The sequence below is a fragment of the Daktulosphaira vitifoliae genome, unplaced genomic scaffold (assembly GCF_025091365.1).
Source record: "Daktulosphaira vitifoliae isolate Bord-2020 unplaced genomic scaffold, ASM2509136v1 Scaffold_1, whole genome shotgun sequence".
NCBI lineage: Eukaryota > Metazoa > Arthropoda > Insecta > Hemiptera > Phylloxeridae > Daktulosphaira > Daktulosphaira vitifoliae.
The window spans coordinates 63,977,100-64,000,561 of record NW_026099572.1 but is presented as its reverse complement, the minus strand read 5'-3'; the positions used below and the strand labels follow the sequence as shown (position 1 = coordinate 64,000,561).

General features: G+C 25.3%; 2 protein-coding genes across 2 annotated transcripts in view; both read left to right on the top strand.

The window, feature by feature from the left end:
• The window catches only part of LOC126896621 (peptidyl-prolyl cis-trans isomerase-like 3), a 210,369-nt gene that overhangs the window by 74,431 nt on the left and 112,476 nt on the right, over window positions 1-23,462 (top strand). The window lies entirely within an intron of this gene.
• Window positions 2,529-7,602, top strand: LOC126896608 (zinc finger-containing ubiquitin peptidase 1-like). The gene is made up of 6 exons (XM_050669549.1): window positions 2,529-2,664; window positions 3,027-3,056; window positions 3,184-3,213; window positions 3,484-3,862; window positions 5,994-6,148; window positions 7,146-7,602. Exons 1-6 carry the CDS (start codon window positions 2,613-2,615, stop codon window positions 7,388-7,390), a joined length of 891 nt encoding a protein of 296 aa, XP_050525506.1. The 5' UTR covers window positions 2,529-2,612; the 3' UTR covers window positions 7,391-7,602.

The following is a 23,462-nucleotide window of genomic DNA, read 5'->3' as shown; positions in this document are numbered from 1 at the left end:
AGTTTTGGTATTATTCATAAAATGACGTAGGCGTTTAATCAAATAGGAACTTAACGGGTAACTAATGGCTTATTGTTCAAAATTGACATCATTGTTACTACTGAATATGCTTAACAAACAATAAGCAATACATCACAATATCAGTCCATCCATAAACTATATGGTTGAAACTCTATGAAAATATTGCGTTGATATCAACTGATCTCATCTTAATACACATTTTTAGTAATAATATATTTTCATACCTACAATCGATTGAATTCTGTATTAGTTAACACAAAGTAATCAATAAGAACACGAATAGTATCGTTAGCGTATTGTACTTGCATTCATGATTGACAGGATTAAAGTTGAAACCTGTTTGTACAATAAAGAGTTAAAAAAGTTGAAACGTAACTATTTTTAAACTGGGCCTTTTAACTCATAAATAAACAGTACAAAATTACTCAATAAATTGTATATTTTATCAACACACATCGGCGTATAGCAACCTAGTCAAGTTAAAGCATAAATTTCAGACATCATAAAAATAATGTACTTAGATCATATTTGAAATAACGAGACATATTATTAAAAAACGATGTATAATTTTGATAAAAAAATAGTTAATGAAATGGCGTTTATTGTAAGGAAGTGGGTGTTCAAAAAAGAAAGCGTATTGAACATGCATATACAAAACAATATACACGTATATCGGAGGCGTAAAACATAATAAATTGTTGAAGACACAATATTGGACGTTAACGATTGTACTTGCATCTAGAAATCGTGTATACCAAAGTGTAAAAGTACTGTAACGTTTTACAAATAGCGTTAGAAGTAATTAATTAATTGTTTAGTATAATAACAGTATAGTGTGTTGTAGTCTAACGTAATTTTGTCGACTGTTAATTTTTATTTATAATAAAAAGTCTTAATACCTAATAAGATAGATTGAGTATTATATAATTTCTAAAATTCACTGTACTAGAATGTAATAGCAGCAAAAATTACTATACGAATATTCAGGGCATTAAAGTTACTTTTAAACTACTAATAATTACTAAAAAAAAATAATTGTAACTTACAATAATAGAGCGAAAAAACATAAGTAAAAATATGTGTTAAGTCAAATTGTTATTATTTTTTGTGTACATTTTACTAATATATTTGCTTTCTCTTTGAAATAATATACAATAATTATATCTTAAATTAAAAAAAATTGTTCACGTGTATTCTTGGAAAGAATTTTTAATTGAAATTCCGATTTGGAATAAAATTTTTTATTATTTAAGTTATATTTAAAAAATAAGTTTAATATTAATAATTTATATTTTGACTATGTATAAGTATTGTACAATTGTAATATATAAAAGTACCATGTCATAAAATAATTGTTCAAAAAGATTACAAAAAATCTAATGTAGCAATTAATGTGATTTTCTAAGACTTTACTCAGAGCCGTTTATTAAATATTTAAGTGAGAAAAAACGCTAAAATATCAAGAATAATTTGTTATAATTTGTTAACACGTCAATGAAGATTAACGTATGAATCTGTAATATTCATAATGATCATTATAATTAACTTAACTGATCAATTATACTAATAAATGCGTGATGATCAAGAAAGTAAAGGATAAGTACATCCAATTAAGTGTGTGTTTAATAAATTATATTATTATTTACTGACCTGGAAGAGAATTAAAATTTACAAACAGAAGAAATTGAGGGAACTACTTGAATTATTGAAGTTTCAAAATATTTTGTGCTATCTGCGTCAAGCTCGTTAACATTAAAAGGATTTAAACCCTTTATTGTTTTAAGCATACGCAAAAATAATACGTCAACACAAGATGACAATGTGTACCTTCATAGTAAACCACCACAGTCGTCCAGTCGTTAGTTTATAGGCTTCAAAATGAATGTACTCATTGTTCAACCCCTTTGTTCAAATATTATTAGCACCCCATATGTCGTTGCGTAGAATGTGTCATGTCATGAATATTTTTTACCTAAATTTGAAACAAGAAACGTTAATGCACAGAAAGGGCTTATAAATATACTCAGTTAACTAATAAGATTATGTTCATTTGTTTTATTCCCTAATAATTAGTAACTCTTAATGTACTCATTCTGGCCAGTCATAACTTTTTTAAAAATCTAACACTGTGTACGAGGTATTCGTATACTTGGCATTGTGACAAATATAATGTATCCAAACAGCAATTATCTCTAATTTTAAGGTAAATATTTGCAATAAACATATTTTTTAATTTTAAATTTAAATCATGAATTACAGTTTTTAGAGTTTAAAAAGTATGCGTTTAAATTTTATATAACCAAAAATACAACTTATGGCACTTATTGGCATTTAATATTTATAGATAAAAAAAAATCCAATAAAATAATATAAGTTTTATTTTATTCAATTGAAATATTCTATTATAAGAAAAATTAACTATCGTACAGAAATATATATGAGTAATATAACATGTCAAAAATAAGTAATTGATAAACAAGTAAATAAATATTTTAAAGAAACCTTGGGTCTTGTTAATATTTTTTAATTATTCAAACGATAGTGTTACAATATAGTTTAGTTTAGTTCTAAAGTCTTTGAAAAATCTTATTATGAGTACCATGAATGTTTTCAATTTAATTACGTTACTATTTCTAACACACGGTAATACAATATTATGATAATAATGTTCGAGTATAATAATTTTTCTTTATTGGACATTTTTCAAATAATGAATTTTGTATTTTACCAAAATATTTTTTATGAATATTTAATATTGTACAGAATCGTTTAATTTTGATACCGATTTCATAACATTGTTTTAAGATTATTTTCTACAGGATCTTCAAAAAATTTAAATATTGATTAAATAAAATGTTATTTTTTATCTTAACTAGGCAATTATTGATAAATTTGTAGTTTTATGAATGTTATTTTTTTAGAGGAATTCATTTAAAATAAATAAATTCCGAGATTACCTTTAATTAGTAACATCTATTAAAAATTATGCACATGTTTTTTTATAGATTCAATTATTGAATCAATCTTAAATGACGGTAATTTTATTTAAACTTAATATTATTGCGTTTTAATCATTTAATATAAATAATTTTACAAAAAAAAAACTTGCTTTTGTAGGAAGTATTTCACTTCCTAATAATTATTTTTAATATATTGTTATAGTGCCTATATATGATTCGCCACAAGTGAAAAGTAATGTTTTAAATTAATTTAATTACGACAGTAGGTTACTTTATATTTGTTTGCAACATATACACAAAGTTAAATATATTCTTCTCTTTTTAAACTGAAAACTAATTGTATATTCATTACATCGAAAATCATAATTTATAAGTTAAAACATTTTTTTAAATGATTCATCGATTACAATAGTACGAATTACTATTATACTAAAATTAAATTAAATTATTTAATTTTAAATTTCTTTTGGTCAATTTTAATTATTTAAATTATGTTATTTAGTTATATCTCAATACATTCATATCTTCAGTAAAATTTCCGTAAATGTAAAAGACGTCTATATGGCTTCAGCAACAGATTTCTACAAGGTAGATGAATATAGTACCAATGGTTGTGCTTTTAAAAGTTTGCAGATGTTAATGTCTAGTTTGATGTTAAATAATGAATATAGTGAACATCTGTCTAAGATTTGGGAACATCTTTATAAAATGCCTTTGACACGTTCGCAATTGCCCTCAATGATACTCTTACAGAATCATCTAGAAAGATGTTGGGATATGGGAATCGACAATTCAAATGTATACAGAGATAGAGAAACTAGACGAGTTGATGGAATATATGTAAGAGACGTATTGACTATGTTATATGGATTACGCTTGAAGTAAATATCTATTTTTCAAATAATATTTCCATTTTTGTTTAATAGATACTAGACCACTTATTATTCTTATGTAATGAGGTTTAATTTTTTTTTAGTTTTTATTAAAAGGTATTACATAATTAATTGACAAATTAGTTATAATAATATTTTTTTTTTTCATACAAATATTACAATTTGTTAATAAACAAAAGCATTAAGTTACAATGTTCAACGCCAATAATAATTTACAAATATAATATTGTAAAGTGGTAATATTAAAAGTATAAATGATCAAATATAAAATGTTAGAAAAAAACGTATTATTGATATGAGAGTTAACAGTTGTTCTGTGAAGAGAACAAAAAAGAAGGATTATATTAGCTTCAATGCGAGGCTGAGAAGGTATTGGTTTTACTATGATGTACTTTTTTTTTTTGAGTCTGTTACTACTTTTTCTCAGCTCTTACTGAACCGATTTCTTTCAATGATACGTCAAAAGATCACAAATCGTATCTAATCGAAGACATTACACTCAAAAATTGAAAAAATTTCTCTCGTTCCCCGTAAATGGGGGAAATCTACAAAAAAATTACAAATTTAAAAATCAATAATTTTCAAAATTTTTTTACTTAAAACTGCCATAACTTTTTCAAAAATGAACAAATCAATATAATTTTTTTTTTTGATAGATGCATAATGTTTTAACCTATCATTTGGTATATTTTTTTATAAATCTATCCCTAAACCTGCCCACAGGGGGGGATTTATAATGACAACTTTTTCACAAAAAATTAACTTTTGAAAGTGTTCCGGAAAGTCTGACACTTTTATGTATATCTTAAATTAAAGCTAATGTAATGTACTTTATTATGGAAAAAAAAATTTCGGACTTCATTTTGTCTTCGCGGTGAAAATGGCTATTGAATGCTGTTGTCGTGTGAAAATTCTCGATTTTATTTTTTACATTTTTAACTTTATAATGCTATAACTTATTGAAAAGTGTATGGATCAACACAATTTTTTTATGAGAAATAATATTTTTTAATAATCCCTTTTTCATTTGACATACTTAATCTTAATCAGGATATTAATAAGAAACTAGCAGATCATGTAGCTTTTGGAATAATCCACCAATTTTTTTTAATTAAACACTTTCTAAAGATTTGCATCGAAGCGTTTTTTTTTTATAGTGATTTTAATCACTGTCAGATATCATTATACTTGATCCAACTATGCCACGTCACCACTGTGCCGCGACCCCCCTGTGCTGGGTTGGTTTTTTTTAAGTATGTAAGAAAAGAATAAAAACTCAAGTTAGGTAAAGATTATTTTTAGACTATCTAAAGGTATTCATTAAAACGATAAAACTAACTATTTAAAAATATTTTATATTAGCAAATAAAGTGTAAAATTCAATGAAAGGAAATAACACATGTGGTGTTATACTTCTTACCGACTAATAATTAATTTAAATTTTTGATTTAAAAAAAAAACAATTGACTTGGATTAATAACTAGATTCTAAATCATATATAAAAATAATTTTGTTTAACTATGTGAAACTATGAATAAGTAAAAAATAAATTGATAATTTTAAAGAGTATAATTATTCAGACTTTCGCTACCAACTTAACTAACATATTTTTTTAGTAATGAAAGAGAGCCAACTAAAATTATGATTTTTTCATAAAATGATTTTCGGTAACTTGTCAAATTGTACTGTTTAAATATAAAATGGCTACATTGCATTAAAAAATTAAAATCCATGTATCTATTTTACTTGTATAGTGATATAAGGACAAATGTTTTGATTAAGTTGGACTACAATAGGTTGAAAATCATTTTTTTAATATTTAAATACTTCAAACATTTTTTTTTTATAGTTTTTAGTTTTTGTAACTACTTTTAATTAATAAATCCATATTTATAAACTAATATAATTTAATTATATTTATTTTCATTATTACCTACTCAATTACTACAACTATTTAATTGAGTATTTATTCAATTTTTTCGATGATTTTGTAATTAAATAAATATTTATAGTCAATAGCTAAATTAAATTATGGTTTATTTTTTAGGACAATTTCATTTTTTATAAAAAATAGTATGATTTTTTTTTAACAAAATTAATTTTATCTAAATTTTTGTAGTGTCAATGAAGTAACTTTTGATGACAACCAATTAAAACAAGAAGAGTTGTATCAAAAGTTGTTAAATTGGTTGCATCAATATTTTAAGAATTTAAACGATAATAAAGAAAACTTTGTATGTCCAGTTTTATTATTTTACCAAAATGATACTTCAGGTATGTGTAAATTTATTGATGTTTCTGAAAACCACATTATCCGTTGTTAAAAATATTCGGTTTTCGATTTTGTTTTATGCACTTCTTTGGGGACCAAATTAATTTAGTAAATACATATTCTTAACAACTGCATAAAATTTACAAGACTAGGCAAGCTCATGATTTTGTTCACTATTCAAAATGAAACTATTTGAAAAATAAGTTAATGTTAAAATTAATCATTTATCTTTTAAAATAAATTAAGTTAAAAGTTAAGTTGACAAAATCTCATTAACTTAACAAGTTAGGTTAATTTTTCCCTTCCTAATTTTTTCTTAATGCAACAAAACTAGTTTTATCATTTTTGGTTACGAAGCCTCTACTCCCTAAGCATTTGACATCAGATTACTAGGTAATACGACTACCTCGGTTATCAAAAACATATATTAATAATAGTAAGCGTTTTATTTATTCAACTGGCATAAGGATAACGCCGACATATATCTATTAATAGAAATTATTTACAACAATACCTGTATGACACTGGCCGGATGCAACTTGACTAAAAAACTAACGAGTTTCGGAGAATTTATTTATCAGTAGTATTAACACAAAGCAACCGGAAACTATAAAAGGGATGTTACATACATATTACTCGACGAACACAAATGTTTTTCGAACTGATTTTTAATAAAAATAATTTTTTTATAGTATACCGAATTTTATTTTAAAAGAGGTAATCAACAAAAATAAAAATAAATACGTTATTAGACATAAAATAAGCACAAGATAAATTAATTCAAAATTAAGTATATGTAAAATCTAAAAACCTTTGTAAAATAAACTGTTAAGTTTAACTTAACTTTATCTTATTAACTCGTTTATGTCCAGCTTTGAATATTTATAGCGACTACTTTTCTACTTCTTAACACTTTTACTAAATTTTTACTTAAAAAATAATTAATGATATGATTTTTGAAAATAACTAATATTATGATCTGTTAAAATAAATTTTTAGCTCATGCCGCAATAGTTGTTGGTGTTGAAATTTTATTAGATGACACTATCGTACCATTGGTATTAAGTTCCGATAAGATTGAATTAAATAATTTATCATTGATAAATGGAATGGATTTACTAAACAAAGTAATACGACCTTACGAAAATGATTTTAAGAGTTGTACAGTATACCAAGTATTATATATTAACGGCATTAATAATGATGAAAATTTAAATACTATTAGTGTAGATTATACACCATAGGATCAAATATAGAAAAATTAATTTTTTTTTTTAATAATTTTTGGAATAAAATTAAACATTACAAAAACCACTATTAATTTCTTAAAATAAATGATAATATCAATAGCCGTTAATCGATACTTCATTATTTTTACTATAAATTAATCAAGTTTCATTAAGTTTTTGTGGAAATGTCAATAAATTTTACGAACACAATAAAGAGTTTTAAAAAGTTTATTTTATATTTTTTTATTATTGTAGTACTTAAATATATAAATTTTCAAGCCAACATTTATTTAAAAAAGAATACCAATTGATAATCTATTAAAAAAAAAATGGTTGTTGAATAGTTTACAAAACATTATTCTTAAAACTTTTATTGAAAAACAAAAAATATAGAACAATGTTTCGTACCAAATCTCAAAATTACTCTTTTTATTCTTACTAATGTCTTTTTAAGTATTGAGGTATTATTATTTTCTAAAGTTTTTTGTTTTTAATAAACATTAACCATACTAATAATTTTCTATATTTTATTTAAATATTATTCTTTATTACATGCATATCATTACTTTATTTGATAGCTACCACTTAAAATTAATTAAACATTAATTTATGCATCTAAACATTTTACTATGTTCAATATTTATAAAAGATTATGACTAGACCTAGGCAAATTCTATATTAATTAAAATTAAACACAGTTATTTTAAAATAAATAATTATATTACCCTCAAAAATTGAAAAAATTTCCCTTGTTCCCCGTAAATCGAGGAAATCTCCAAAAAAATTACAAATTAAAAAAATTGTTAATTTTCGACATTTTTTCAATTATATTTACTTAAAACTGCCATAATTTTTTTAAAAATGACCAAATCAATATAATTTTTTTTTATAGATGCATGATGTCTACTTATCATGTGGTATATATATATTTTTTTAAATCTGACCCTTTACTTGCCCATAGGGGGGATTTAAAATGACAATTTTTTCAACTTAACTTTTGAAAGTGTTCCGGAAAGTCTGTCACTTTTATATATATATCTTAAACTATAGCTAATGTAATATAGCTTATCATGAAAAAAAAAATGTTCGGACTTTATTTTGTCTTCACGGTGAAAACAGACATTAAAGTTAATAACAAAAAATACGATTTTTTTAAAAAAATTTTTTTTTTTAAATTTTTAACTTTATTACTTTTTTTAATGACTGTCAGATATCATTATACTTATCCTAACTATGTCACATCCCCACTGTGCCGCGACACCACTGTGCTGGGTTTTTTAATTTAAAATTAATCAAACTATCAATTTTTTTAGTTTTTTTGGTTTAAGATTCAACCCGTTTTTTTTTTGTTATAGAAGCTTGAAAATTAAAACTTTCCATAAGTTAGCTTATATAAATACAATATAATAAAAATAATGAGACAAGAGTTTTTTAAATATATTTATATTTTATTTTACACTAAGTATAATGCTAATACAAATATGAGGTTGGGTTCTACGATCTCTACTGCCAAATATTTGAAATATTAGTTACTGCTATTATAAAAAAAACTATCCAATCAGGTGTATTTAAATAAGGTTCAATTTCCGCTTTAGATCTAAACACATCAGAATTTCTTGGAGTTTTTGACTTTGGGTAAAACTTAATTGTGTTCAGTCTGATTCGACGACTCATCTCTTCATTTAAATACACATATTTATTTAAAGGAAAATCCCTAGAAAATTTTTATTTTATGATTAATTTGTTTTATAAGATAATTTTTCAGTTAATAAATCATAAAGTATAATTAATTTACCTTATAAGAATTTTTTTAACTTATTTAAGTAGTTTTTATTTATTGAATTATAAGTTAAATACTTTTTAGGTCAATCCAGTTTTCCTTATAAGGATACCAACTTAATTTGTTATTTGGGTTATACATAATTATTTAATGTACATAACAGAAAATAATCTAACTAAATAAATGACTGGTCAATAACAAGTTTTAGATTAGTATTTCGGAAGTTATTAACAATTTTTTACCTTGGCAGGGGTAAGAGTGTTGTGGATCGGACTCACGGTGAGATGACTTATCGTCTCACCCAAATGATGTCCGGCCACGGCTGCTTTAACAAGTACTTGCACCGTATTCGTAAAGCAGCCACGCCGACGTGTGACACTGTTCGGATTGCCTGGGAGAGGCTGACAACGCTCTGCACAACCTCTTCCGTTGCGAAATTGTAACAAATTCCGAATTATTGGTCAAAAACTTTTAACAACCAATAATTTTCTAAATTAGACCATTACCTAACATTTAATATAGTTAGAAATATACGTTTTGCCATTAAAAATAAAGTTGGTAACCCTTATAAGTGTTAAGAGATAGACCTAAAAATATTGAATTACTTAAATATCGAGTAATTAATAATATTAAATTAAATAAAAACAAAAAATTCGAAATTTTCATTATAATTTTAGAAGAATTTAAGTGGTCAACGATAAATCAATAATTTTGTAAAAGTAGAATAGTAGAATTAAAACTAATTATCAGTGGTGGCTCGCCGGGTGAGGCAAGCGAGGCACAATCTCACCTGCAATTTACCTTGTAATAATTTATTTATCTCGAGCCTCTATCAATATCAAATATCTTTCAAAATATTATAATTTTTATAATTAACGCAATTTGTAATCTTGAACCATAAAAGATAATAGGACGAAAATAGATAACATAACTGGCGATGCACAAACACAGCGGATATAACACAGTAGTTAGTGCCGAAACCAAAGGTCTAAAATGACAACACGTTACACGACTGATTACGAAGCAAACCGATGAGGTCCGAGAGGCAAACTTTTTTTTGATTCAGTTGCTATACTGGATTATTAAGATTGATTGGTGGGGGAGAGTCGTGAATACTTGGTAATAAAATGAGGCTAATGTAAATTTTCCTCAGCGGTGAACACCATCTTGTGCCAGGTGGTTTCAAATGTGAAACGACATTTTACATATAAATTAAATGGAATCGCCAATATGTCGTTATTGTTTCTAATCTATGCTTACCCCACAAAAACAACAAACGAATTACGTTTATCACATCAGTTATCAGTTAATGTATAAAAGTATTATACGATTATAATTTTTCATCTTATTATTTATAAAAATTTTAAAGAATCAACATGTTACCGATTAATACAGCTATCATCTACGTGTACCTATAATCTTAAAAATAGGTATATTCTTTATTCAAATTTACTAAATTAAATGTTGGCCTCACCACTTCCGATACCCACGAGCCGCCACTGCTAATTAAAAAGTTATAGATGAAAATTGAGAAACATGAAAATATACTTTCTTTCTAAATTGTTTTTAAAAATATAGGAAATAATGTTTTTATATCATTGATCAACTTTATACTTAATATTATCTCAAAATTGTCTGTCTAAAAATAACAAATCATGAACATACAAAACTTACAATTTTAATAAATTTTATTTTTCGAATAAAACTCAAAGTTGAAGAGGGTTGGTTTCGAAAGAGTGATTAAAACCTAATATACCCAAGGACAAAAAATAATATTATGTGATAACAATAAAATGTAACAAAAAGAATCAGAATAATATTCCTATTGGATATTGTAATTTATCAGAACTACAGTATATAAATAAGTATAAAACGTATTGTACATACCTAGTGTTCATATTTACTATATTCTGGATAAATTTCCCAGTGCTATTATCTTTTTGTTTCCTTTAAAAAAACATTTAGGTTATTATTTTTGTACACAGAAGGCATTATTATATTTAAAGCAATTCTCACACGACAAATCTAATTGATTTTGCAATATTTGATAATTTGTTATATCTGGATATCATAATGTTATTATAGTCGAAAAGTAAATACGGACAATTAAATAGTGTAATCATGCAAGTTTTTTATATTAATCAGTTTTTTGATGCATGACAACCAAACATTTCTTTGGAAACAAAATTCGAGTATTATTCATTTTCCTTGCTTATATTATGTGGTAGTGCAATATGCATTATCAGTTTTACTATTTACTTTCGTTGTAATAATCATTTCCAAAATTTCCAAAAGTGTAAATTGTTTTTGCTAAAATATATATATCATGAATTCTCGATTATTTTTTTAAAAAAATCAACATATATTTGATAGTGATCAAATAATGTTAAACCTAAAACTAAAAGGATCTTCGTTTAGCATTTGAGTATTGTTTAAATTATTTTCTTTTTCAAAAACACAAAAAATAACTTTTATTTTATTAATAACGTTTAGATTTGGAGAAATTTTACTTGCTTTTGATACTTTATTAAAACTATATATTTAAATTGTAAACTATACCGTGTAATGATATTGAATTCCTATTTTTCTTTTTCAATTAAGTTTTTTCTACCCATGAACAATAGTAATACAGATAAAGTAAAAGGATAAAAAGCCATCTTTTTTAGACTACTCGTTTCATAAACCAAAAGTCTACAAAGTACTTCTTGAAAACCAATAAATAAAATAGAACACAAAGAAATCTTTTTTCTGTTATATTATTTATAGATCAAAGTCTTTGCCATAAGTATAAAAGTAACGAATTTATAAGAAATATAGACAAACTTTTAAAATTTAAGTTCGTGTTAAAAGTCAATTAAATTTTATTTATGTGGTTTGAATTTATAAAAAGAGAAAATTAATAAAATCTGTTTGGATATTTTAATTGTATAAAGTAATAATATACAAAATGATTATTTGATATTGCTCACTTATTTAATCGAAAATTAAATGATATATAAGAATTTTTTTTAAGGTTTTTCATTTTATCAATTTATGAAATTATTTTCATGATTAATTTTTACATTTTAAGTGTATCAACTTAAATTTTTCAAAATTTGAAAAATCAACGTTATTATTTTATGGTATCATACATTTTGTAACATTGGATTTCCTTCGCAAGTTCCTCAGTCCCTCACATAGTTGTCTTAACGGGAAGTCAAGTATGGACAGTAAAAAGGAAGACTAAACGATTCGTAATAGCTTTCATCGAAATGAAGAGCTATCAAGCGTATTAAATATTCTCAATGTCTCTCTAACAAAAGTAAACTGAAAATAAAATGGGAAAACATTTCCCATCGTCCTTGGACATTTAACATAAAACTTACCAAGCGTTGGAAACCTTTAGGAATTCTGGACATGAATTTGGAACTATCGTCCCGTGCTATTAGTGTACATATTTAATTAGTTTATTTACTTGATAATAATTTAATTAAGAAAATTTCTAATCGATTACAACTTTTGAATCAGTATTTCGGAAACTAATAACATTCTTTATACCTAGACAGGGAGATATGTAAGGACTGAAGATGCCAAGTAATGGAGAATAAAATAAAAACACCTCATCTCGATCCCATTAATTTAAATTATTAGTGACTTTCAAAATACTAGTTTAATTGTTGTTATCATCCCTTCCTTTTCTTAATGAAGTTATTATTAAGTAAATAAAATAGCATATAGCTATATTAAAAATCAATGTTGACACCGTTATATAGAATGTATGTAGTAAGAAAATGGGTTTTTATTGTTCTCATTGTTTGTAATAATTGACTTGTTTCCTTACTTACTAAACACTTTGTATAACGAATAAACATTTAAAAATTTTAAATTTTTTTTAGTTTTTGAAAAAATGATAAACAATTAAATAATTACCTTCTATACACTTTTATTGAAGATAAAAAATATAACTATTATTTTACAATTTTTTAAAAAATACAACATTTTTTTCAACTTAATTAAATATAAAATTTGTAACATCTACTTTATTCAAAAAAATTCAATCACCTCAATGTGTATCATTCTATCAATAAAAATAAAAGCTTTTAATATCAAAATTTTAAAATTACAATAATGTTCTATTTGAGAACTTTTGAATATTTACATACATTTTTTGCAAAGAATGAATAAACTTTTATCAAAGCCGAACCGAAAAATATAAAACTCCAAAATAAAATGTATAAATCCTAACTAAATGTAAAAAGTTTTTAGTTTAAAAATTGAACTGAAATATCAAGTTACTAGATTATATTCTAAAAATGTATTCAATTCAATATTTGAATAATATAAAAACCTGAGTATTGATTTAAATTTCAAATAGTTAATTTAATCATTTTTTTTTAAATAATTATTAATAACTTTTTAACATAAGTCATATGAATTTTTAAGAATAATTTTATTTAGCAGAAATAATTAAATTAAAACAATGAAATCTTATACTTGTCCAATAATACCTCAATTGGGTATTTCCTTCGTGAACTGAATATTGTCAATAGATGAGAGGAGGTTTCTGTAACTTGAAATTCAGAAAAATTATATTTATTGTAAGTCAAAAATATACTTTTTATTGATATTAAAAAATAAAATTACAACTTTACACTTAATTAAATTTGAAGTTTGTATAATATATTCTAATATTTATTATCAGGACATGAGATTTCAGACGATAATAAAATTTGTTTTAGTCATGTCAAGTAAACCATTTATAAATAGATATACGCTTTTGTTTTTCTTGTCACTATATAATGTATATTAATTAGGAATTTAGTAAAAGTTGTGTGAAAGGATCACTTCCTCTTAAAACAAAAATTGTTCCTGTGGTATTGTATAAAGCTTGTAAAGGATAGAAATGAATCTAAAAAATATTCCAAGCAAATTTTTAAATTGTTCATGCTCTATTTATTATTAAAAGAGTGAGATTCCTCATTTTATTTAAGTATTGAAAATACAAAATAGCATTACTCGTGATGAATTAATATATTTATATTTTATTGTTCATTTTAGCTAATTTTTAAATATTCTTACATATAAATTTGAATATATTTTCAATTTTCAATTTATTTTATACATCATTATTATGTTTAAAATGGTTTATGAGCGTCATTAAAAGGTACGTTGTTTAAGGTCAATAAAATTTACAATTCAAAGATATCAATAAATTAAAAATCTCCTGTTCTTTTTTTATTAGTTTTTAAAAGTACCATTAACAAGTAAAAGTGGTTACTTTGCAGAAAATGTGTTTTGCATATTGTTCTTCCGCATCTTCCATGTCTCATCGACTTGGTAAATAGGTATTCTAGAAAAGCACAGAAGGCAGTTTTCATAAAATGAGGCAGACAGAAAGAGAAAAAAACGTTTTCTCATATCCGGTTGAATCGTTATTTTTTAACCGTTTGTAAAAGAACGCGCGTAATACCATGCAGATATTAGCATTTCATTATGCGTTTCGATTGAAAGTGGAACAATTAACATATTATGCGCCATTCTTTAAGTTTTCGTATTTTTTCATTATATCTTCCATCTCTGCTAAAATCAACCACTTTAGTCTCCATCTGTGCGCTTGATAAATATTTCGCCTTGTCACTGGGGAGTTAAACAACTATTTTAATAAAATATATTCAGAAAACGGCTATGCCAAATTTTTAGTTTTATTATGATGATTCAATATCAACACAGTACTTTTAAGTTATCATAGGAATGCTTTCTCATTATAGCTTATTATTAAATAATTAATAATAATGTTATCATCGCAAGTCCTCTTGAGTTTCCCGAAGGCGTATCAAAAATAGAATTAGTCTATCATTATGAAAAACTCACCATATAAATTCATTTTCATTTCTTGCAATAAATTTGTAAACCCTATTTTAATACGATACAGAATAAAGAAATTTATTCACATGCATATTTATCTACAAAATAATCTCGTTATGCCTAACACTTGATGAACAACTATTATTGTGTGTTTAGTAGACCGTTGAGGGTTTGAACCCCAAAAAGGTAGGTTAAGTGGAGGGATTTCTGCCACTTAAATTCAAAAACTGAAAGAGTACCTCGTTTCCAATCCTTTTAGATATTCAAAACTGCGAACCCTTACATGCTAATGGGTTTTCTTTTCTATAGAGTTATTTTGGAATTAAAATAATGCGTTGTAAAATGTAACACATTTGTAACTCACACACACACATAAAAATGCTTATAAATATAACAGCGAATGAGGTAAATTATGAATTACTCCTATAAAAAAATTATTTTGATATAGGTCATATTATAATCGATAACGACATAATGAAATAAAATATTCTGAAATAAAATCAATATTTTATTAAAAAAATTATTGGCTAACGAAAAATTTCTAGTTGGGACGTGGTATAGTTAGAACAAGAATAGATGACTATCATAAAAAAAGACTTCGATTTAACTCTGTGAAATATTTTGTATAAAAATACATTTTACAATCAAATAACTCATAAAAGATATATTTTCGGAAAGTTTTTTATTTTTTAATCATAAAGTTTTCTTAAAAACATTAATTTTATATAAATTTCGATTTTATATAAGTTTCAACGTCTCCAAACATTTTCAAAAATTGAAAATAATTTTTTTTTTTATTTTGACGTTAAATTTTTATACTAAAACAATGGTGGCAAAATTTTATTAATATTGTTCTACACTTTAAAATATTTAATTTAATATAGGTTAAATGTTTTCAATGTCACAAAATATTTTCAAAAATAGAAATGAAAATTTTTTTTTTGTATTTGTAGTCTTTTTTTTAAAAAACAATTGTCTCTAGTATACTCAATTAAAATTTTAATAGAACTAGTGTTTTTTTAAATTATAGTAGTTATTAAATGCAGAAAAAATATTTCAAATATTACAGTAGCGCAAATTTAAAACAACTTTTAAAATGTTAAAATTATGGGTTTATATTTTTAGTACACTTTTGACATTTATTGATTCTACTAGATTAAAATAATTTTTTTACTTATAAATCGGCAATATCGCTCCAGTGAGAACAAACAATTTTTATGAACAATCATAATAAAATGAACACCATCACAAATCATTAACTTCTTAGCTATTTTGCGAAACTAAAAGAATAAAGTAAATGATTTTTTGAACTTATATGTTTTAAAAATCGATAATAAAAACAAAATGTATGAAAAAAAATTTATTTAAAAAAGAAAGTATCTTAAGTTATTCAATATTGTCTTAATTTATTTTCACAATTAAAGTTTTAATAATATATAATAGATTTTAAGTATAATATTAATGTTAAGGAAATACATGAAAATTTAAACATGGAAAGATTCAATAATTTCGATACATGTACACTTAAAAGTTCATTCATTGTAAAATATAAAAAATAGTTACTATTAAATATAGAAATATTAAGTTAAAATAGTGAGTTTATTATTTTATTTAAAATAATATTTTTTCCAAAATCTTATTTCGGGACTATTTTTTTTGAACTTAGATAAAGATAACGTTATTTTTTCATAAGGTCTCTACTGCATTATCCGATCAAGTTCATTGTTTTCTTTACCCAGCTAAATCTTATGAAAAGACTCGATGGCTTTAAGTTTAAAAGACATTTTTAAACCCAAAGTCAAGTCCGTGAAATTGCTTGTAGGTCCCTTTACATAGCACAGTACGCTGGTATTTGACCATCCAGACAATATTTTACACATTACGTTGTTAGGTGACTATTCATCTGTTTCAAACTATTGATTTAAAAAAAAAAGTCTTCTGAACCAGAATATTATTTGTATCCTTTATCTAACACATGGTTGGGTTGGATAGGGATATAGATCCCGATTAGAGTTCAATTTTATTCAATTGGTTGGTTTTTAGATTTAAATTCATTTTATCGATATAGTTGATAATCAAAATCATAAATAAAACTGATCAGTCAACTATTGAATGCATGTTATGTTTTAGTTGGAATTATTTTTTACAACTGAACAATTTAAATCAAGTTTTAACTTGTTATTTTGTAAGTAGTACAAAACATACTATTGCTAAAATGTTTCATGACACCAAATGAATAAGTTCTTGAGTAAATTCATTAAATTATGTAATTAAGAAAATTGAATAAATCCTTTTTAAAGAATAGCAATCTAAATTGCTATATTCTTCGAAAACTATTTAAAATGTTTAATCCTTTTAAATAACAACTATTTAGAAACTTGACGTCGTTTTATTTTGTATAGAAAACAGCTTAGCTAAAAGGTTTTTGAATAAAATTATACTTTCATGTTTATAATATTGCTAAATAACTGAGTAAAAATTTTTACGAATTATTCACAAGTTTTAATTCCTTCATAAACACATTGATCAAATAATTATAGAAGCATTAAAATCACCTTTATTAAATTAATTAAAATATCTATTTGAAATGTTATTCAAATAAGTTTAAAACCTGTGGTATTACAGTTTTTGAACAAAATTGAAAAATTCACAAATATTATTTATAAAGGAAATGTTTATTTTTATCTTGTAATTAGACGGTACTTTTATTTATAGTTTTCTATAAAGTATTATGTATATTTTTACTTTTTTAAATGCTCTCGTAGATAGTATTTTCAGACAGTATTAAAATATTTGCTATGATTTGTCTCTTTACAATTTATATTTAATATTAGGGTACGAAAGTCATAAATAGAATTGAAAATCATGTTTATGTATACATAGAATAAAAAACATCTAAAATTTTAAATTTTACTTGAGCTCTACTATAATATATTAAGCTAAAAAAAATGTCTCTGCATTTCCTTTTCTTATTATTACTATTTTTATTGTAATTATTGAAAGTAAACGTGTAGTGATATTATTGTTAAAGATATACAAATATATAAAAATGCGTACTTGCATTTGGGTTTACATTTTAAATTTCCTTGACTTTTTATTCTTTTTATACTGCCGTATTTTATACAAAATCCAACAAAGTTATTTCAAAGATAGCAATGCGAAGTCAATAAATGAATAGTATATTCTGACAATGGCAGCCAATCAGTGAAATACATAACCCAACAACTTCGAGCATCGTACTTAGGCTAAGACAACAATCGTACATTCAAAAGGAAACTACCTGACAATTTAAAACATTATAATCAAACAGCCGGAAACACATCGTACAGTCATCTTCATCCGCTTTTTTCTTTTAAAGACCAATTTTAGATCCTATTGTTTGGTAATGATTTCATGTGTCAGCTTAGACTAGGAACAAAAATGCAAAAGGTTAACATAAAAAGCCACCAAAGTCTATTTATTCTCTGGCGATTTCCCTTTTAGTTATTCTTTAACTTCTAACTAGGAAAATTTGAATGAACCGAAACAAAAAATGAAATTTTATACAGATAATATTGAAATACTAAAAACATAGAATCTTATTGATAATTTACTCACAAACTCTATATATTATTATTAGTTATCATTTAACGATTAAAGAGTTCGGTTAATTTATTTATATTATATTTTTATAACTTATTTCTAAATTATACGGAATATTAAATTTCCACGAAACAAAAATTGAATAAATATTTTGAATTAAAATATAAAAAATAATTTACTATTTTTTTTTAACGATTGTAACGGTTAAAATATGTATAGCATACCCATTATGAGTAAAAGATTTCTTTTCCTTAAGAAATATTTAAATAAACAGGTGTATATAGAATAATCAGATAATGGACAGTGACGGTGAATCCTTTTTAGATCACCCGATTTGCCAGTAAAAATAATCGGTTATTAACTATATTTAGTTCATAATCAATTATTTACGTTTGGTTGTGGGATATTTAAAAAAAAAATTCAACAACAAATCAAAATATTTTGAAAATTGTATTAATAAAAAAATGATGAGTATATGTGTGAGTATTGACCAAATTTGGAGTATTTGGAAATTCGGGCAATTGATGAGCAACGAGGTTCTATCAAGATTTAGAAAAATAAAGACAAGTAGATATAAAAATAAATAATTAAAGTTCCCTTTATAGTGGCGATCTAAATAGTCTGACTGGTTAATTATTTCAATAAACTGAGACAACGAAGAGGTGTGGCCGTCTTACAAATACTATGTAATGTGATTATCCATATAAGATACAAACTTGTCAGTGATAATTAATTAAAGTTTGTAAAATTATTATAAATTATTGATCTATTGCTTAACTCGGATTTTTAATTCTAAATAATTGGGTTAATCTAAAATGACTTAATTTATGTTTTAATTTAAAAATATTCAACGTCCTCGTTATTTAATGAATTTCTTATATACTTCCAAACGTGTGTAAAAATAGATAAATAATGTTTTGATCGCAGAAATATAAATACATGTCGCACTAATGTATACCAACGACCACACGGATTGCAGCTTATAATTTTTCGTGTAAACAAGAGGATACTAGTAAAACTTAAATAGGTGATTTTGAGTAAGAGCCTTTTCAGTCTTTTTATTTTATAGTCTGAATATCCCCCATCTAGGGATATTGTCGTCTGCGCCTTATAATTTTATGACAGTATGTTAAGCATTACATGATTGTCATTTGAAGATAAGTTACATGGTTGAATTGATATAAATACAATTAAAAATAAATTGTGTAAAGTTGTGTAAATATTATGATAGATAAATTATTTGTTTGTATACAAAAAGTATAGAATACAAATTATAAATTTTTATGGATGAATGTAAAATGCGCAATGCAAAGTATTGGGCATAATATGACAAAATAAAAATGTAGCTTATAAAAGATTAATAGTATGTCATTAAAAATTTGCCAGCAATATCAGAGTATGCGTTATTCATTCCGTTTTTGGTCACTAAAATGTCGTCTTTGTATTACTGCAAATAAAATGGAGTGGATAAAAAGTTTTTTTAAGAAGTCGTTTTCCGAAGGATATCCTTGTAATGATCAAGAGGGAGGGAAATAATTCGGACCGAATAAGTAATGTTATTAGGCCAAACATTTCTAAGACGTTCCCCCTATTACGAAACTTTAGCAATTGGTAAACGACACGAAACAGACCAACTAATATATGACATAGAAGGAAGTTGTGTAAAATTGCAAGGGTGACTTAAAGATTCTTATTATAGGTCATATTCATTTTACTTACGCTTATTTTTAGATTCGACATTTTCGATATCAATGTACTTTTTTTATTGAAAATCGATGATGTTCAATGAGTTTTGTTAGTGAAATACACACAAACTAGTTATAAACTTATTTGAAGCATGAGAAAAACTTTTGCTTTGATAATATTATTTTAGTAACAATACCTTTATTTATAGTAACATCATACATTATCGAGTGTCATCCACTCGAGCTAATTAAGATCGATGATACTAATGATGAGTTTTAAAGCTATTTGGCCACTGTCTGACTAAAAAGTGTACAAACGTGCATCATAATATAGGAAAAAAAATAAATGACAATTTTATTTAAGCTATCTAATAATATCGTTGTTTAAATCTATTATCCAACCGATGATGGGAAATTCAAATTACTTTTTATGGGTAAAATTTGTACGAGATAAATATTTACTTTATTCAATTATCGATTATTAGTTAAAAAAAATTTTTCAACAATGTGTTGTTAAATATTTTTTTTTTGTCGTCATTTTAGGAATGTAAATCTTAATTTTACTTTTTTAAATAGCAACTTTTTTCTTTAACTCGACATTATGACAGATAAAATTTTACAAATAATTTTGTTCTCATAATTATTTTTACTTATTCAATTTTGTTTTTTAATTCTTTAAATTAAATAATTCAATAATTTTAGAGAGTGTCTTAGAGTCTCAAAAAGTGTATAAATAAATGTACGTTATTAGTAATTAAGCTAATTAAGCTAGTAATTAAACTGTATACAGCGTGATTTACTAATAATATTACTCTATATTTTATTGTTAAATAATAATCATAAAGTGAATAGAATTTATATGGTTTATAAAAACAAATATACGTACAACATGGTTTATATGAACCATGTTGCATACTAAGTTTTCCAAAAATACAGTTTATTAATGTTTTTTGTAGAATAATAGAGTAAATGAAAATGTGTAATATTAATTGTACGCGATCATTAATTTCTCGTTGACCAATAGATTAAAGCAATAATAATTTTGAGGCTTTTTTATTCTTAATATTATAATATTTATTAATAAATTTATAAGTATTTAAATTGATAAAATTAATATCTGAATATATAGCCCAAAAATGTTATGTAAAACTTTGGGAAATTAACTGAAAAGAAAATTACCAAATACTCCATATTTTGAGAATACTTTTAAAATGTCTAAATTTGACCCTTATAATACCATAAGATAGGGCTTTATTGCACATTAAATATAACATTGTACTAAAATATAAGTGCTTAACATTGTTAAGTAGTTAACTAGTAGAGAAGTTTTTAGCCATGAATAACGCAAAGGTGTGTATTAAGGGGATCACTTATAAACCAAGAATTTAACTAAAAATGTATTAGGTTTTTGGGGAAATTTAAATTTTAACTCTGAATAATAAAAATTTCCAAAAATCGTTTTAGATTTCAAAAGATAAGTAAACAAATAAAACTCTTAGTACCCTTTTCAATCACCACAAATTTTTTTTGAAGATACACCAATGAAAAATAGTAAATATTATATTGTACTATAATTTCTATGTACATTTATATATTGGTGTATATTTTACAAAATTCGTAAAATGTGTCTCGTGACACACCATCCCAATGACACATACCAAAAATATTCAAAATCATTAAGGAAATTAATTTGGTTAGTTTTTATTACTTGTAATGTGTGGTAACTAAATCTTGAATGTTTGTTTTTGAATATGGCTTATATTAGAACAGTGTATTCATATGTTCCTTGTTTTTGATTCCAAGTATAAAATATGTTTTATAGTTATTTATACTAACGTGAATCACATCATCAGCGCAAATTTAATTTAATTAATTCGCTTAAATCTCTATAAACTTTTGCCAGACACATTAAAACTATGCAAACGCGCGTTAGCAAAAAAAAAAAAAAAACTGAAATTACCTCTGGGGATTAAAAATGATAGTTAACTTTATCTAATCGAATACATTTAACTTTTGTCGAGATTATAAACATTTCGCTTTACCATACAGCCGAATCGCATTATCGCAGTAGTGACATAAAAATAAAGTGCCACGTGTTTTTTAAACGCTCACTACCGACATCACAATATTATATTCTGCTCGTGTAATAACCGTTTGTAATTTATATGTTTTTTTCTCGCGCATTCGCTAGTCGTTCAAACATATTAACGTAGTCTTTTGATACAAAATAACAATCCACATCGTTATGGGCTAAATGGGCTAGTGAGAATTTTTTATTTATCGATATTGGTAACGAACCCACGTTTAATAGGCCAACTGTAACGATGCACGTTACAAAAATTGTGTGCCGGATAGGCCTCGTCTCGAGCACTGCCGCGTTACTGCGGTGGTTTAATGCTCACAACGGTCGTCTGCAGATTTAGCTATGTAAATAGATAAAGGGAAGTAAATACGGGATGGTAGAAGAAAATACGCTGGGAGGTGGGAGGTGGTGAATGATATGCTTTATAACGATGCTCGATCTAAAGGAATCGCTAGTACATATGGGGGACGCGATTTTCCGATCACCTATACACATACCGACGTTAACGGCGGCAGAGGAGAGTAACAAGAAAATTAGACCGTTAACTCTTTGCGTCCAATCTTCCGGGTGGCCGATTTCATTTTACGCAGATTTTACATTAAAAGTCACACTAGCACAGAGTGTGACGCCAGAACGAAGGAAGCGTTTTTTACTATACGTACACACAACAGAAAACGACGGCGGCGCCACTCCTCGTTTAATTTTCCTATTCCCGACCGTCAGTGCAAATAACTTCTGCTCTACAATACTTTCTTCTTCTATATTCCTCGTACGGTGAAAAATCGTCTTTAAAAATTCTCTTTTACCACTCGAACAACCGGAAAACGTGAGAACCCCATGTCTACTCGTCTCGTAATGAACCTTGTAACTTGCTTAACGATTGCTGGCACGTACGCAATACACCGGTACAGTGGCCACAGCGTATACCCCACTGATATACATTTATTTCATCGGAGATCCAGCCAAGTCGATGGTAAGAAAATGTAGCTCAGAGGTGGCGAAACCATTAAAATTTCGTATTTAATGGCGTGGAATCGAATGAAACGCTATCGCGCAAAATGTGGCCACTATCGATTAAACGAGGCTGTCACAAAAAAAAAAAAAAAAAAAACA

Coding starts and splice junctions, on each gene's coding strand:
- LOC126896608 (XM_050669549.1), top strand. CDS start 2,613: ATGAGTACCATGAATGTTTTCAATTTAATTACGTTACTATTTCTAACA. Junction 2,665..3,026: donor GTTACTATTTCTAACACACG/GTAATACAATAT, acceptor GTTTTTTTATAG/ATTCAATTATTGAATCAATC. Junction 3,057..3,183: donor TGAATCAATCTTAAATGACG/GTAATTTTATTT, acceptor ATATTGTTATAG/TGCCTATATATGATTCGCCA.